The sequence below is a fragment of the Pelophylax lessonae genome (genome assembly GCF_965119305.1).
Source record: "Pelophylax lessonae genome assembly, chromosome: 11".
NCBI classification, from domain to species: Eukaryota; Metazoa; Chordata; class Amphibia; order Anura; family Ranidae; genus Pelophylax; species Pelophylax lessonae.
Genome location: NC_138778.1, coordinates 216877734 through 216895473, shown reverse-complemented (window position 1 = coordinate 216895473; position 17740 = coordinate 216877734). Strand labels below are relative to the sequence as shown.

The window sequence follows — 17740 nt, the reverse complement described above, 5'->3', positions numbered from 1 at the left end:
ACCACTTCAAGCTAGGTAAGCCAATACCTAGATCCTTTATCACTTCAGGCTAGGTAAGCCTGTCTCCTGCACAACTTCAGGCTAGGGAAGCCAATGTCAAGATTTTTCACCGTATTTTTTTTTTTTATTCAAGTTTGGATAGAACTACAAACCCAAAAATGGAAAGTCCTTTCTGTGCTGCTTACATAATACTATGTTTCTGTTATGGTAGCCAAATGGCCCCTGTCTGTCACTTCCTGTAATGGTCCTGAGATGGAAGGACCCAATCCTTCCACCAGCAAAAACAGAGTATCTAAAGGAAAAACCTTTTTTTTTTATTTTTCTTTGACATTTAAAGTGCATGTGATAGCAAAGATATTTTTTTTTTTGTTTATAGCTTGATTGCTTTCGGTGTTCCCTGGATCCACCCTATTAGTCCTGGTGGCCAATGTCACCAAGACACAACTTGAGGGAAAATTCAAAGATTTAAAAGGTCACCAAAGAGTAAATCATCCAATAGGGACACCACCAGTCCTAGTGACAGCTGTCAAGGATTGGAATTCTCTCCAACTCGGGGAGATTTCTTCTCATTTCCTGCCAACAGGACAGCGAAGATTAACCTCATACGGGTTTTACTCTTCGCTACTCTTTTTAGAACTAAGATTAAAAGTTTTTACATACACTTTAATTACTTCGTACCCCTGAAGCACCTTATTCCCATCTTACATTTCTGCTTAATCTTTGCAGACTCTGGACATCACCGACGGCGTGGAGGTTGGGAAGTCAGAGAAGACTGTGGTCACAGCTGTGGTGGAACCTCCCCCTGCACCTCCATTGCAGAAGTCCAAGGAAAACCCAAAAGAGAAGAAGGCCTCGTCAGAAAAGTTGACCAAGCAGGAGAGCAGAGAGAGCCCAGAGGCCGCAGCCTCATCGCAGGCACAAGTGATAGAGGCAGCGCCAGTGCTGAATGGAGCCGAATCTTCTAAAGAGGGCCAGATGAAGAGAGTAGAGAAGAGGCAATCTCTGGGTAGTTTCTTCAAAGCTATTGTAAGTATCATTTGGGCTCAACTCTAATAGGACTATATGAAGCGCTATCTTGTCCCCAAGTTTCTGTTTGGCATTGTCTGATGGTGTATGCACATTGGTGGTATTTTCATCCATTTTTTGGGGATAAAAACAGATGGAGGGTCACACATCGCTGGTATCATCTGCAATAAACTTTATTGGAGTCTGCTCAGACAGAACATGGTTCTGCCATGGTGTTCTGTCTGAGCAGTCTCCAATAACATTGCTTGTGTATGAGACTAGCAGTGTGTGACTCTCCTTTTCAACTGACATAGTAATGTATGCAGGTGTCCAGACAGTGCTGTATCTTGGCCTAGGCCAACAAGGCCCAGGCCTAGGGCAGCACTTTACTGGGGGGCAGCAAAAAAGCTGATGGGGCTGCACTGATATGCTGCCCTCATGGGCACTTATAGACTGCACTGATGGCCACTGATGAGGCAGGACTGATAAACTGCACTGATGGCCACTGATATGATGCACTGATAGGCTGCGTTAATGGGCACTTTGAGGCTGCACTGGTGGCCACTAATGGGGCTGTACTGATGGCCACTGATGAGGCCGCACTGATGAGGCTGCACTGATGGGCAGTAATGAGGCTGCAATGAGGAGCACTGATAAGGCTTCACTGATGGGCACTGATGTAGCTGAACTTATGGGAACTGATGAGGCTGCACTGATGGTTGTGGTCTGTGGTTTACAAATGACAGGGCGGGTCATAACCAGGAAAGGGTGTGGCCTTTACAGGAAAGGGTGGGTCATATTTAAATTAGGGGGTGCCCAAGTTTAGTCAGGCCTAGTGCAGCACAAAACCTAAATACACCACTGTGTCCAGAGCACCCCACCCCCCTTTTTTTTTTTTTACATCAAATGTGAAGAGTCCTCCAATCTCCCTTATATCACAGTGCACCCCCTTTACCCTTACCCTTGTGCTGCTGCCGGGAAGAAGCTAGGGGCAGAGCTGGGAAGCAGAAAATGCATTTTCTGGAGGAGGACCAGAGGAGGGCTGGAGTCAGCTGCTGAAGTCTGCTAAATGCTGAGACCAGGGGAGGTGGAGTCAAGGGGGTGCTGCTGCTGCTGCACAGAAAGGCTCAGGATCTGTAGGAGAAGTTCTGTCCTCCTTTTTACTGCCAACTGCTGAGAAGGTGGGGGCAGAGATGAGGGGGGTGCCACATGATATGGCCTGGCAGTCCGGATTCACCCTGAAGGCCTTGTGTTTGACACATGTGGTCTAGAATTTTGAAGACAATTTAGATGCCCTGCCGGGACCTTAATGCTTGATAAAGAGGTGGGGTTGGGTTCTCTGGTGTAACTTGGTTTCCCCAGGGTATGTCTTCTGTGGTAGGGAACTCCCTGGCATAACAGAAGCAGTGACTAGGCTCTTGTACCAATATGTCCAGAAGCGAAGAGAAATAAGAGCAAGACCCAGACAGAGAAGTCCAGATACAGTTTATTCATTTAAATGTTTAGTTAAAAAAGCCAACATGTATTGGGGGCTTTAAAAGTCTCATTTGATCAGGGCATGATTTGATGGATTCGGAGAGATCTGGAGGTGATGTATAGTCTAAAGCAGGGGTAACTTCTTTCAAGTACTTTTTTTTCTTAGGTAATAGGGGAAGGTAATCCACCCTTCTGAGTCACCCCTGATCTTGGCCTCCTACCTACCTTCAAGCACAGTCCCTTGGTTCCACCCCTTAACCCACCTAGTACCACCCATTTTAGAGAATAGAGAACCAAGTATAATTTTGTTGTGCAAAATAATTTGTATAGAATCTGTGAATGATAACAAGAAAAGCAGTAAAAATAGGTCCCCTGCCGCCAGCAATAGTAGACCCCCCCCCCCCCCCAGCAACAATAGACCCCCACCATTAACAATAGCTCTCTCAGCAGCCAACATTAGTAGAACCTCCAGCAGTTAACCGTAGACACCTCGTTCAACAGAAGATCCCTCCAAGCAACCACTGATCCCCACCAGCAGCAATTGACTCCCCAGCAATAATAGAACCCTCAGCATCCAGCATCAATGGACCCCCCAGCATGCCCCAGCACCACTTGCCATTACATACAGTATATTGTCAAAAGTATTGGGACACCTGCCTTTACACGCATATAACCATTATTGGCATCCCAGTCTTAGTCCGTAGGGTTCAATATTGAGTTGGCACACCCTTTGCAGCTATAACAGCTTCAACTCTTCTGGAAAGGCTGTCCACAAGGTTTACGAGTGTGTCTATGGGAATGTTTGACCATTCTTCTTCTAGAAGGGGGGGATTATGGTGTGGGGTTGTTTTTCAGGGATTGGGCTTGGCCCCTTAGTTCCAGTGAAGGGAACTCATAAGGCGTCAGCATGCCAAGAGATTTTTTGACAATTTTCATGCTCCCAACTTTGTGGGAACAGTTTGGGGATGGCCCCTTCCTGTTCCAACAAGACTGCGCACCAGTTCACAAAGCAAGGTCCATAAAGACATGGATGAGCGAGTTTGGGGTGGAGGAACTTGACTGGCCTGCACAGAGTCCTGACCTCAATCCGATTAGAAGACCTTTCAGATGAATTAGAGGGGAGGGACGGCTCTATTCATTTTATTTTATTCTCTTCTATTCTGTTTTACTCTATTCTTTTCTATTCTATTCTATTCTATTTAGAGATGCACCGAAATTTCAGCAGCTGAAACATATCGGCTGAAAAAGGTGTTATAGGCATTTTGCCATAAGAGAAAAAAGGTGCCGATAATAGCACCCAAAAATACACGCAATTTTGCTGCGATTTACATAGGTCATGTGACTCAAAAGCCGCATCAAAAACGTTAACAAGGGTACAGTATTTATGCGTTCTTGCTGTGTTTTCAATGCATTTCAGTGGGCAGGTGCGTTTTTTTTATATTTTTTTTAAATGACCAAAAATGCAGCAAGCGGGATTTTTAACACTCCAACAGATCAGTGTGAAGACATACATAGAATTTAAAGGGATGCATTGTTCTTGAGCTTTTCTTGTGCTATAGGTGCCGATAATAGCTGACAATGAATTCATATTCTTTTAAATGCATTATATTATTTAAAAAGTGGAATATAATACAATTATACTTTAAATAAAAATATATATATTTTTTTTAAATCTGTCATTTTGGGTTTCTGGCTGAGAGCATCCTGCATTTTCAGTTTCAGTACCAAAATTTCCATTCAGTGCACCTCTTATTCAAATTAAAAATTTGGAAGACGGCTGTATTCTTTTTATTCTATTCCTTTCTTCTCTGTTTTATTCTATTATTTTACGTTCTATGCTTTTATTTTATATTCTTTTCAAAATTTGGAAGACAGCTATGTTCTAAGACCCCATTCACACCGGAACGTTTTGTAGCTCGAAGTTACAAAATGCTGCAGGAGAAAAAAAATCAATAATTTTCTATGGAGACGGCTCACATCTCCACTCCATGTAGCCTGAAGCCAAACGCCTGAAGCTCAAAAAAGTTCTGGAGCTTTTTTTTGTAGCTTGAATCGGGTAGATTCGGGCATTTTTGTCGCGTTTTTAACCCTATAGAAGTGCATAGAAACATGCGATTAGCACGGTTTTATGTGCTTTTGTGCGTTTTGTCGCGCGACGTGGCACGTTTTTCTGACCTGGAAAATGGATGAATAACATAGCAACAAATAATGAAACAGATGATCTTTTATCTATTGGCTAATAAAAAAACGCCCAAGAGAAAAAACGGCGCAAAAAAAAGTGCATAAACGTGCATAAAAAAGCGCCAAATTTACTTATTAAAATGCGCCAAAATTGCTCATAAAAACACGCAAAGGCGCTACGCTCAGGTGTGAATGCAGCCTTATACACACAGTCTTTGAAGGAAATCAGCAATAGTCAGCAATATGTTCAGATTTCGTTACATTTCATTTTCAAATTCAAATCATTCGTTTTCAGACAAAATGTAATTTGTTATTTCGGATTTGTTTAACATTTTTTACTAACATAACCACTTGCCGACCGCCCGCTTGCAGTTTTACTGCAGCAGGCTGGCTTGGCTACGCAAATTGATGTAGGGGTACATCGGTTCGCGGGAGTGGTGCTGGGGGGGCGAGCCACTAGGCAGCGGGCATTGCCGATCCACGGAACCGGGGGCCGTGATTGCTGCCGGGCACCGGCGATCGCTCCCCGCTGAGGGAGAAGGACGGGCAGCTATTGTAAACACAGCTGACCGTTCTTCTCCCTGGAATGATCACAGAGCGCCTGTGATCCTTCTATATAGGATCACAGGTCTCTATGATAATTTCACAAGTCCCTACCCCCACAGTTAGAAAGCACAGCCTAGGCTCACAATTAACCCTTTGATCACCCCTAGGTTAACCCCTTCCCTGCCAGTGTCATTATTACAGTAACAGTGTACAAAATTAGCACTAATTATTGTAGTAATGTCACTGGTCCCCCCAAAAGTGTAAAAAATGTCAGTTAGGGGTCCGATCTGTGCGCCGCATTCCCGCTAAAAATCGCAGATCGTTGCCATTACTGGTAAAAATAAATAAATAAATAAATAAAAATGACAATGAATTTGAGAGAAGGTTGTCCACTAGTAAACATATTCTATTAGCATACTATATGTTATATTTGTAAATACACTTTGGTGCTATTATGATTTATTAATACTGATTTTGTTTACTATAAGAGTACTTGTATCTGTATCTACAAGGTCTTGATGAAGCATACTGTGAAATGCGTCGACCCTTGATATAGACGTACTTTTTCATCTACGTAATTTGGATATATTTGATTCCGTCCTTACATATGTGACTTTGTATTTTACATTTTGTATATGTGCCTCTTTTTTTCTATGGTTAGGTTGAATCCCATGTTGGTTGGGTCAGTCCGTTTCTATTTTAATGCAGTTTTATTATATAATCAATAAAATGTGGTTTTTATTTTTGTGTTTAGTATCTGTCTCATGAATGTGCCTTTAAAGCGGAGTTCCGCCCCCCCTCCCCCCCCTCCAAAAATTAAAAGGCAGCAGCTACACATACTGATACACATACTGTAGCTGCTGACTTTTAGTATTAGGACACTTACCTGTCCTGGAGTCCAGCGATGTCGGCACCACAGCCGATGTTTCCATGGGCTGTCGGGTGCTGCCGCCGCCATTGCTTGTAAGGGAACCCGGCAGTGAAGCCGTGCGGCTTCACGGGCGGGTCCCTACTGCGCATGCGTGAAGTGCGCTGTGCATTTGGATTGGCTCGGCAGCGGGGGAAGGAGGAGGGCCAAACTTCCGAGGGACGGCGCCATCTCCAGGAAGTGGGGAAGGGTACCTGTCAAAAACAAGTACCCGTTCCCCCCTCCCCCCTGAAAGGTGCCAAATGTGGCACCGGAGGGGGGGGGGGGGAAAGAAAAAGAGCAAAAGTTCCACTTTTGGGTGGAACTCCGCTTTAAAGTCCACCTTTTACAGATGTTTATATACATCTGTTATTCCAATTCTTGCATTTTAGGATTATGGTACGCTCCTGGTAGCTCCCACCTTTTTCTAGAGGAGATATGCAGTTCTATGCCAAGTGTAGAATCATATATGCGACCTTACCTTTATATATGTCCCTATCCTGCACCTGATCCTCACCCACTTCTTGTCCATTGCCGGTAAGGGAACCCGGCAGTGAAGCCTTGCGGCTTCACGGGCGGGGTCCCTACTGCGCATGCGCGAAGCGCTGCACATTCAGATTGGCTCGGCAGCGAGGGAAGGAGGAGAGGGCCAAACTTCTTTGTGCCGCCTCCAGGAAGTGGGGAAGGGTACCTGTCAAAAACAGGTACCCGTTCCCCCCCCTCCCCCCTGAAAGGTGCCAAATGTGGCACCGGAGGGGGGGAGGAAGAAGAAAAAGAACTGAAGTTCCACTTTTGGGTGGAACTCTGCTTTAAAGTCCCCCTTTCACAGATGTTTATATATATATATATATATATATATATATATATATATATATATCTGTTATTCCAATTCTTGCATTTTAGGATTATGGTACGCTTGTGGTAGCTTCCCCTTTTTTCTAGAGGAGATATGCAGTTCTATGCCAAGTGTAGAATCATATATGCGACCTTACCTTTATATATGTCCCTATCCTGCACCTGATCCTCACCCACTTCTTGTCCTTTTGTCCCCAGGGCCCCAAGCGGCTATGCGATGCGGAGGTCCAGACAGATCCGGTCTCCATCCTGCCTGCGGAGAAGGCCAAGTAAGGGCCGCACGACACCAAGACGACGCGATCTCTTGTGGGCGGAAAGGGGTGGATTCCGCTATTGTATATTTCAGGTGTAATTTGTACAGAGTTAGTTAAATACAATACAGACACATTTTCAGCACCGGCCAGATCACAATAATATGAGAAATTTAACTTTAAGTAGTGTGAGATAAAGCAGATATTACTATAGCAGAAAATAAGACGGCCGCAGTGATTCCCACCTGAAGGCACCAATACAGTGATATTCTATGACACTTTTATATGTAATAGATAGAGACCCTGTCACACTTTTAGGCACAGTCACAGTGTTACAGAACATTATGGGACAACATAGAAATCACTTTCATTTCTTAAATGTCTGTGCAGATCTGGCGCCATAAAAATATTCTCCAGCTCTACAATACGCAGCTGCATGGAGTCTGGACACCGATCTGTTCTCGGACTCTACAGGAAATTTTTCACATAAAAGGTACAAATGCCTTTCAGATGTGTGCATGGAGCCGATGAGTAAAATAACATATTGAACAGAATTGCTATAATCTGGGAAATGCAACACGCAAAGGGAATGTAGGAATAAAAACGGATGGTGGGAAATACGAGGGGTCTTCTGAATGGCTGTGTTCGGGAAGGTCACTAATGGCTAGGACTTCTTTAATCATATTTCATCTGTCCAAGGCATTGCAAAGGGTTGTTTGTTTTATCGCTCATGCCTGCAAAGTTAAATATTCACATTTTTTCTTTTTTGTTAATCTTAGCCTGTAAAAGATAGTCTGAAATGAAGGACGCAACGTCCATTAAGCTTCAACAAAGCTTTCATGAACCTTCATAAAAACCGTGTTGAATATAGATCTCAATGGGAGCGCTATTGTTAGATTTAAAGCGGAACTAATCCTGTCAATTTAAGGACCCTTTCTCACAGGGCCTGGGCAAGGGGTGGGCAGGAGGGGCGGCTGCCCTGGGCACTGTGGTATCATGTGAGGTGGGTGGGTGCCACAAGGAGATGGGGGGGGGGCAAGTATTTTTTGCCGCAAAGGGAAATTTGGGGGGGGGGGGCAGCAGGGGGTAAGTATTGTTCTAGGAGGGGAAATTTGGGGGGAGGAAATGCTAAGAGTGGTAATTTAGGGGAATTTTTTGCTGATAAACACATCTTGGGGGGGGGGGGGGGGGGCGCGCAGTTTGGCATGTTCGCCCTGGGCTCTAAATGACCTTGTCCCCGCGGCGGATCTGTTTTGACAGACTTTGCTTACTCAGCGGGGATCGCTATGTGATTGTGGTTGGCTCTGAGCAGCCAATCTCCAGGAACAAACATGGACACTTGGTGGCTTGCCATGACAGCATTGCCCCAAAGTTGACTCCAAAGCTTACACAGGCAGCAATACTGGAGCAGGGAGACAGGGTGTTGACCGCTAAGTGCAGACACTGTCACCATGCCCTAAAAAAGCAAAGTGATAGTGCCTCCCTAAAATGCATGATTATGTGATCTATTATTTACTATTATTGCCCAGTGTCATTTTTGCAAGCCATCACAAGTATAGGATACCTTCATGTTTGTTAAAACCATAAGCAGATCCAGGCATCTGAAATTGTAAGCAAATTTCAACTTTTCCTGTAGAACAGTGGTCTCCAACTTGCAGCCCTTTGCCTTCCTCCGGCCCTTGGGGCACTTTTCCTCCCACTGATACAAGACACACTTCCTCCCACTTACACCAACAATGGGGCATAATTCCTGCAACTGGCATTAGCAATGGGGGACGATTTCTCCAAATGATGCCAATGATGGGGTACTATTCCTCCCACTGACACCAATGATGCGACACTATTCCTCCCACTGACACCAATAATGGGGCACTTTTCCTCCCACTGACACTAATGATGGGGCACTATTCCTCCCATTGACACCAATGATGGGATACTATTTCCCCCAATGACACCAATGATGGGGCACTATTCCTCCCACTGACACCAATGATGGGGCACTATTCCTCCCACTGATACCAATGATGGGGCACTATTCCTCCCACTGACACCGATGATGGGACACTATTCCTCCCACTGACACCGATGATGGGACACTATTCCTTCCCACTGACACCAATGATGGCGCACTATTCCTCCCACTGACACCAATGATGGCGCACTATTCCTCCCACTGACACCAATGATAGGAACCTATTCCTTCCCACTGACACCAACGATGGCGCACTATTCCTCCCACTGACACCAACAATGGCGCACTATTCCTCCCACTGACACCAACGATGGTGCACTATTCCTCCCACTGACACCAACGATGGCGCACTATACCCCCCCCCCTCATACCAAAGATGTATGATTTACTCCCATGGACACCAGGACAATTTCGACTCCCAATGCTCACAGTCTGGCCTCCCAAAGTCTGAAGGACAGTAAACTGGCAACTTTGTTTAGAAAGTTTGGAGATCCCTGCTGTAGAAGTTGAGCTTGGCACCAGTCATTCCCAGCTGTGGGGGCTCTTCCTTTGTCAATAAGGCTACCAATTATTATTATTCAGAATTTATGTAGAGCAAACAGTTTGCGCAGCACTTTACAATATAAAGGGCATCAGTACAATTACTATACAGAAGGAATAGGATGGCCCTGCTCATGGAGCTTTCAATCTAAAGGGAGGGGAAGGTGGAGCAAAAGGTAATAGCAGCAGTAAATGAACTGATGGAGGAGACCCAAGCGCCATTTTTAGGTGTAGGTGAGGTAGGCTTCTCTGAATAAATGAGTTTTCAAGGGATCACCTAAAGGCAGAGGGAAGAAGCTAACTGGACATACTGGGGTAGGGAGTTCCAGAGGATGGGAGAGGTTCTGGAGAAGTCCCAAATGCAGGCATGAGAGATGGTCAAAAGGGAGCTATAGGCATGACGTCTTGAGATATCAAATAACCAATAAAGTTGTTCCGGAGGTAGGAGAAGGGCAGGGCCATGACTGACTTTCACAGGAAAAGTCAATACTTGCATATAAATTCAACTGCCTATATCTCTGGATATACTGATTATTCCGATATTTGACTTTCACTAACCTTACCCCCAGAAGGTTTGAATTGCCCGTTGTTGGGACAGGTCCACTTAAAATACAATGCAGCAAGCTGGGAGATGGAGCCAAAACATTTAAATTCAAAGAAAAAAGGAAAAAAAAAAAAAAAGTTATCTAGGAAGGCTCAGCATGTTAAGAATGAACCAGAATGTTATAACGTTTAGAAGATGCTATATTAGCAGAAGCTTACATATAATATACATATGATTAAATGATCTCCGCTGAAATTCCAGAATGTGGCCAGTAGAGGGTGGCATCCTGAAATTCCAGAATGTGGCCAGTAGAGGGTGGCATTACCCATGGGAAAATCATTGTACAATAAAGGGAAAATCTTTTTGGTGCGTAGCATACCACAAATAATGTAAACTGCTATTTGATGACTTAACACTAAAACCGTATATATTTCATAATCAACCGGCTTCTGACACCATTATAATTAGTTTGTTATGTCTAAGTTGTTCTAACATGGTGTTTTATTTTTTCATGTACCAGAAACTATATCTGAACTTTCAGCAATATGAAATAAAGTTTCATTTGATGTAAAGAGATTATTAAATAAATGTGTTGTATTCCAACGTGTTGTCACCGATTCCTTCATCCAGTTTAGGTATAGGAATGTGTTTTGGTCTAGATCAGTGGTCTTCACACTGCAGCCTGGGGGCAGATGTGGCTCTTTGCTTGCTTTTATTCGGCCTCTGGGGCATTATTTCTCCAGCTGATACCAACAATGGGGTACAATTCCTCCCAATGACAACAACAGTGGGGCACAACTCCTCCCAATGTAACCAACGATGGGGCACAATTCCTCCCAATGACAACAACAGTGAGGCACAATTCCTCCCAATAACCCCAACGATGGGGCACAATTCCTCCCAATGACCCCAACGATGGGGCATTATTCCTCCCGAGGACAACAATTGGGCACAATTCCTCCCAAGGACAACGATGGGGCACAATTCCTCCCAAGGACAACAATGGGGCACAATTCCTCCCAAGGACAACAATGGGGCACAATTCCTCCCAAGGACAATAATGGGGCACACTTCTGCCCAATGAGAACAACAATGGGGCACAACCCCTCCCAGTGACAAACAACAATAGGACACAACTCCTCCCAGCGACAAACAACAATGGGCACAATTCCTCCCAGTGACGCCAACAGTGGGGCACAATTCCTCCCAGTGACGCCAACAGTGGGGCACAATTCCTCCCAGTGACGCCAACAGTGGGGCACAATTCTTCCATATGACACCAACGATGGGGCACAATTCCTCCCAATGACCCCAACGATGGGGCACAATTCCTCCCAATGACCCCAACAATGGGGCACAATTCCTCCCAATGACCCCAACAATGGGGCACAATTCCTCCCAATGACCCCCAGCGATGGGGCACAATTCCTCCCAATGACCCCCAGCGATGGGGCACAATTCCTCCCAAGGACAACAATGGGGAACAATTCCTCCCAAGGACAACAATGGGGCACACTTCTGCCCAATGATAACAACAATGGGGCACAACCCCTCTGTGACAACAATATTGGGGCACAATTCCTCCCAGTGACGCCAACAGTGGGGCACAATTCCTCCATATGACACCAACAATGGGGAACAATTCCTCCCAATGACCCCAACAATGGGGAACAATTCCTCCCAATGACCCCAACAATGGTGCACAATTCCTCCCAATGACCCCAACAATGGTGCACAATTCCTCCCAATGACCCCAACAACGGGGCACAATTCCTCCAAATGACCCCAATAATGGGGCACAATTCCTCCAAATGACCCCAACAATGGGGCACAATTCCTCCCAATGACTCCAACAGTGGGGCACAATTCCTCCCAATGACCCCAACAACGGGGCACAATTCCTCCCAGTGACGCCAACAGTGGGGCACAATTCCTCCCAGTGACGCCAACAGTGGGGCACAATTCCTCCCAGTGACGCCAACAGTGGGGCACAATTCTTCCATATGACACCATCGATGGGGCACAATTCCTCCCAATGACCCCAACGATGGGGCACAATTCCTCCCAATGACCCCAACAATGGGGCACAATTCCTCCCAATGACCCCCAGCGATGGGGCACAATTCCTCCCAATGACCCCCAGCGATGGGGCACAATTCCTCCCAATGACCCCCAGCGATGGGGCACAATTCCTCCCAATGACCCCCAGCGATGGGGCACAATTCTTCCCAAGGACAACAATGGGGCACAATTTCTCCCAAGGACAACAATGGGGCACACTTCTGCCCAATGATAACAACAATGGGGCACAACCCCTCTGTGACAACAATAATGGGGAACAATTCCTCCCAGTGACGCCAACAGTGGGGCACAATTCCTCCATATGACACCAACGATGGGGAACAATTCCTCCCAATGACCCCAACAATGGGGAACAATTCCTCCCAATGACCCCAACAATGGTGCACAATTCCTCCCAATGACCCCAACAACGGGGCACAATTCCTCCAAATGACCCCAATAATGGGGCACAATTCCTCCAAATGACCCCAACAATGGGGCACAATTCCTCCCAATGACTCCAACAGTGGGGCACAATTTCTCCCAATGACCCCAACAATGGGGCACAATTCCTCCCAATGACCCCAGCGATGGGGCACAATTGCCCCCAATGACCCCAGCGATGGGGAACAATTCATCCTAATGACACCAACGATGGGGCACAATTCCTCCCAAGGACAGCAATGGGGCACACTTCTGCCCAATGATAACAACAATGGGGCACAACCCCTCTCAGTGACAACAATAATGGGGCACAATTCCTCCCAGTGACGCCAACAGTGGGGCACAATTCCTCCATATGACACCAATGATGGGGAACAATTCCTCCCAATGACCCCAACAATGGGGCACAATTCCTCCCAATAATCCCCAACAATGGTGCACAATTCCTCCCAATAATCCCCAACAATGGTGCACAATTCCTCTCAATGACCCCAACAATGGGGCACAATTCCTCTCAATTACTCCAACAATGAGGCACAATTCCTCCCAATGATTCCAATAAGGGGGCACAATTACTCCCACCGAAACAAATGATGGGGCAATATTTTGGTTTACCATTGATGACGGGACCTTTTTACTCCCAATAGCCACAGCCCAAGTCTGAAGGACAGTAAACTGGCCCCATTTAGAAAGTTTGGAGACCCCTGGTCTAGATCAGGGGTCTCCAAACTTTTCAGTTTGAGGGCCACAAATAAATATTTTCAGGCTGAAAAAAAATCCCCATCAGAGTCCCCCCTTACATCAGAGACTATAGGTAGCCTCTGGTAACCCTAATCCCCAAACAGTGCACATTGAGGATGCACCACTGACCCTTGCTGGGGGCTGGATGTTGCCCACAGGTCATAGTTTTGACACCCTGGCTCCAGATCAGCTAATCTGATAAAGCTATGGTATAATTTGAAGGTCTTTCTAAAAATATTTTTTGGCTTGTAAACCTTCAGAATTACATGTTTCAATGGGTGTCCTCTCTTCATCACAGACTTTTTTGGCTCTGATAAAGAGGGGATACCCCTCGAAACATGTAAGCCGAATAGATTGAGATAGTATCTTCCCGAGCCAAGGATCACATGCAACGGATTGAGCAACATTGTCTTAGAGGAGTTTATGATTATACAACCATTAGGTTTTAATCAATAAATGGTTTACTAAAGGTAATGCGCAGTGCTGGTGCGCCCCCTATTTTTTGCTTTTGTAGTACTATATCAGGTGATCCTCAGTCCTAAGAGGGTGTACCAACGTATTCATTAAAAGGTAAAATATTTATTGAATAGCTAAAAATATTGCATCCACATAAAAACAAATGCACACATGACCCAATGAGCTATGAGGGCATATGGACTCTGGACTGAGGAGAAAACCACTATCTTCCTCCTCTTGGTCCAATTTGCTGTGCCATGATGCTATATCTCTCAGGGAACCTCTTGCGCCCCATGTGGTTATCCTCATAAATACATTTCTATCTAGTCTGGTCCTTGTGTGCCTCTTGTGGTCACGTAGAACCCATTATGGTTTGACACCTCTGAACATCTTTGAATTGTTTAGATCTTAAATTCAAGATAGTTATGCCTAATCTCAGGAATTGCTCTGACCCTTAGCGGACATCCCAACCCCTGAAGAAGCCCAAACAGGCGAAACATGTCAGGATCCACCAACATTATACCACTATGAGACTAAGGATTACGCAAATTTGGGTCATTAATGCATTTGTTTTTATGTGGATACAATATTTTTAGCTATTTAATAAAAATGTGACCTTTTAATGAATACTTTGGTATACCAGTTAGGCTACATTCACACCTGAGAGTAGCGTTTTCGCGTGTATTTTACTGCGATTTTTACCGCGATTTTACCGCGATTTACAGGCGTTTTTACAGGCGTTTTTTGTTCAGGCGTTTTTAGATTGAATAGAAACCAATGGAAAACGCCTGTAATCTGCCCAAAAAGAAGCTCATGTACTTTTTTGAGCGTTAGGCGTTTTGCTTACAGCGTCAAAATGCTCAGATGTGAACAGGGGCCATTGAAATGAATAGGATTTGTCTTCTTGGGCGTTTTGAGAGCTGATCCTAGAGCAGAAAAACTCCCCAAAAACGCCCCAAAACGCCTACATGTGAACGGAGCCTTAAGACTTAAACCAAAACCTTAATTGCAGATTAACAACTAGATGTTGGTTTTGCTCAAGTTGTTCATGCTTAACCACTTAAGCCCCGGAAGATTTTACCCCCTTCCTGACCAGGGCCTATTTTGCGATTCGGCACTGCGTGACTTTAACGGACAATTGCGCGGTCGTGCGACGCTGTACCTAAACAAATTTGACGTCCTTTTTTTCCCACAAGCAGAGCTTTCTTTTGGTGGTATTTGATCACCCGTGCGATTTTTTGATCATGCGCTATAAACGAAAAAAGAGCGTCAATTTTGCAAAAATAATATTTTTCACATTTTTTTTATATGAAATTCCTCAAAAAAAAAATTTTAAAATCTAAATTTTTTTAACATTTTAGGCCAATTTGTTTTCTGCTACCTATGTTTGGTAAAAAAAAAAAATTTATTTTGATTGGTTTGCGCAAAAGTTATTGCGTTTACTAACTAAAGGAAAGATTTTTGTAATTTTTGTTGTTTTTTTTTTAACGCGTAATGGCGGCAATCTGCGATTTTTTTTGCGGGACTGCGACATTGTGGCGGACAGATCGGACCCCTGACTGACATTTTTGACACTTTTGGGGTTACCAGTGACATTACTACAGTAATCAGTGCTATACATATGCACTGTTACTGTAAAAATGACACTGGCAGGGAAGGGGTTAACTTTTTTTTGAGAGGGAGGGGTTAAGTGTGTCCCTAGGGGTGTGTTTCTAACTGTGATTGGTTGTGGCTGTGTGTGTAAGAACAGTGATCAACGGTCCTACATAGCAGAACCGTATGATCTCCATTCTTACACAGGGGAGAATGACAGGCGGTCTTGTTTACATTAGCCCGCCTGCCTTTCTCCCGATGTAACGGACGATCGGGTCCGCCGGGCACACGCGGGGGGGGGGGGGGGGAGGGTGTGGTATCCGTGACCGTGGGGGGGGGGTTTGTGGTATCCGTGACCGCGCGGGGGGGGTGTGGTATCCGTGACCGCGCGGGAGCGCGCATCCGGAGCCTCACGCGGTTAAAGCATTTTCAGCAAGTGATATGGATTGATTATTGCCATAAATGCCATGTCCAGTTGGCTTGTAGGCCAGCCATAGCTATCCCACTGACCGTAGTTAGAGCATGGCCATCGACGGAGGGTAAGGTTAGTGGCTGCACTGGCTGGTCTCTAAGGGGGAAGGGAAAGGAAAAAAAAAAAGACAAAGAAAATGCAGCCTCCATCGCTAAGGATTACAAGTACAATGAATCCCAAAAGTATTCACAGCGCTTCACTTTTTCCACATTTTTGTTACAGCCTTATTCCAAAATGGATTAAATTAATTATTTTCATCAAAATCCTACAAACAATACCCCATAACAACAACATGAAAGAAGTTTGTTTAAAATCTTTGCCAATTAATTTAAAATAATATATGAAAAAAATCCCATGTACATAAATATTCACAGCCTTTGCCATGGCACTCTGCATTGAGCTCAGGTGCATCCTGTTTCCACTGATCATCCTTGAGATGTTTCTACAACTTGGAGTCCACCTGTGGAAAAATCAGTTGTTTGAGGATATGGAAAGGGACACACCTCTCTATATAAAGGTCCCACAGTTAACAGTGCATGTCAGAGCACAAACCAAGCCATGAAGTCCCAGGAATTGTCTGTAGCCCTCCGAGACAGGATTGTATGGAGGCACAGATCTGGGGAAGGGTACAGAAAAAGTTCTGCAGCATTGAAGGTCCCAATGAGTACAGTGGCCGCCTTCATCCGTAAATGGAAGAAGTTTGGAACCACCAGGACTCTTCCTAGAGCGGACCACCAGGCCAAACTGAGCGATTAGAGGAGATGGGACTTAGTCAGGGAGGTGACCAAGAACCTGATAGTCACTCTGACAGAGCACCAGCATTTCTCTGTGGAGAGAGGAGAACCTTCCAGAAAAACAACCATCTCTGCAGCACTCCACCAATCAGGACTGTATGGTAGAGTGGCGAGACGGGAAGACACTCCTCAGTAAAATACACATGACAGCCCGCCTGGAGTTTGCCAAAAGGCACCTGAAGGACTCCCAGAGAAACACAATTCTCTGGTCTGATGAAACAAAGATTGAACTCTTTGGCCTGAATGGCAAGCTTTATGTCTGGAGGAAATCAGGAACCGCTCATCACCTGGCCAATACCATCCTTACAGTGAAGCATGGTGGTGGCAGCATCATGCTGTGGGGATGTTTTTTCAGCAGCAGGAACTGGGAGACTAGTCAGGATTGAGGGAAAGATGAATGGAGCAATGTACAGAGACATCCTTGCTCCAGAGCGCTCTGGACCTCAGACTGGGACGAAAGGTTCATCTTCCAACAGGACAACGACCCTAAGCACACAGCCAAGATAACAAAGGAGTGGCTACGGGAAAACTCTGTGAATGTCCTTGAGTGGCCAAGCCAGAGCCCAGACTTGAACATGTCTGGAGAGATCTGAAAATGGCTGTGCATCGACACTCCTCATCCAACTTGATGGAGCTTGAGAGGTCCTGCAAAGAAGAATGGGAGAAACTGCCCAAAAATAGGTGTGCCAAGCTTGTAGCATCATAGTCAGAGAAAGACTTGAGGCTGTAATTGGCGCCAAAGGTGCTTCAACAAAGTATTGAGCAAAGACAGTGATACTTATGTGCATGGGATTTTCTTTGTTGTTTATTTTTAATAAATTTTTAAAGATCTCAAACAAGCTTCTTTCACGTTGTCATTATTGGGAATTGTTTGTAGAATTTTGAGGAAAATAAAGAATTTA

At 45.1% G+C, this 17740-nt stretch overlaps 1 protein-coding gene across 4 annotated transcripts in view; it reads left to right on the top strand.

The window, feature by feature from the left end:
• BCAS1 (brain enriched myelin associated protein 1) overlaps positions 1-7900 on the top strand; it is a 113685-nt gene extending 105785 nt beyond the window's left edge. For all 4 annotated transcript variants that reach the window (XM_082272159.1, XM_082272157.1, XM_082272158.1 and 1 more), the window contains 2 exons: positions 727-1026; positions 7169-7900. In XM_082272159.1, the coding sequence (XP_082128285.1) occupies positions 727-1026; positions 7169-7243 (375 nt within the window). In that variant the 3' untranslated portion in view covers positions 7244-7900. The remainder of the gene's footprint in view (positions 1-726; positions 1027-7168) is intronic.
• Positions 7901-17740: the final 9840 nt, after the last annotated feature.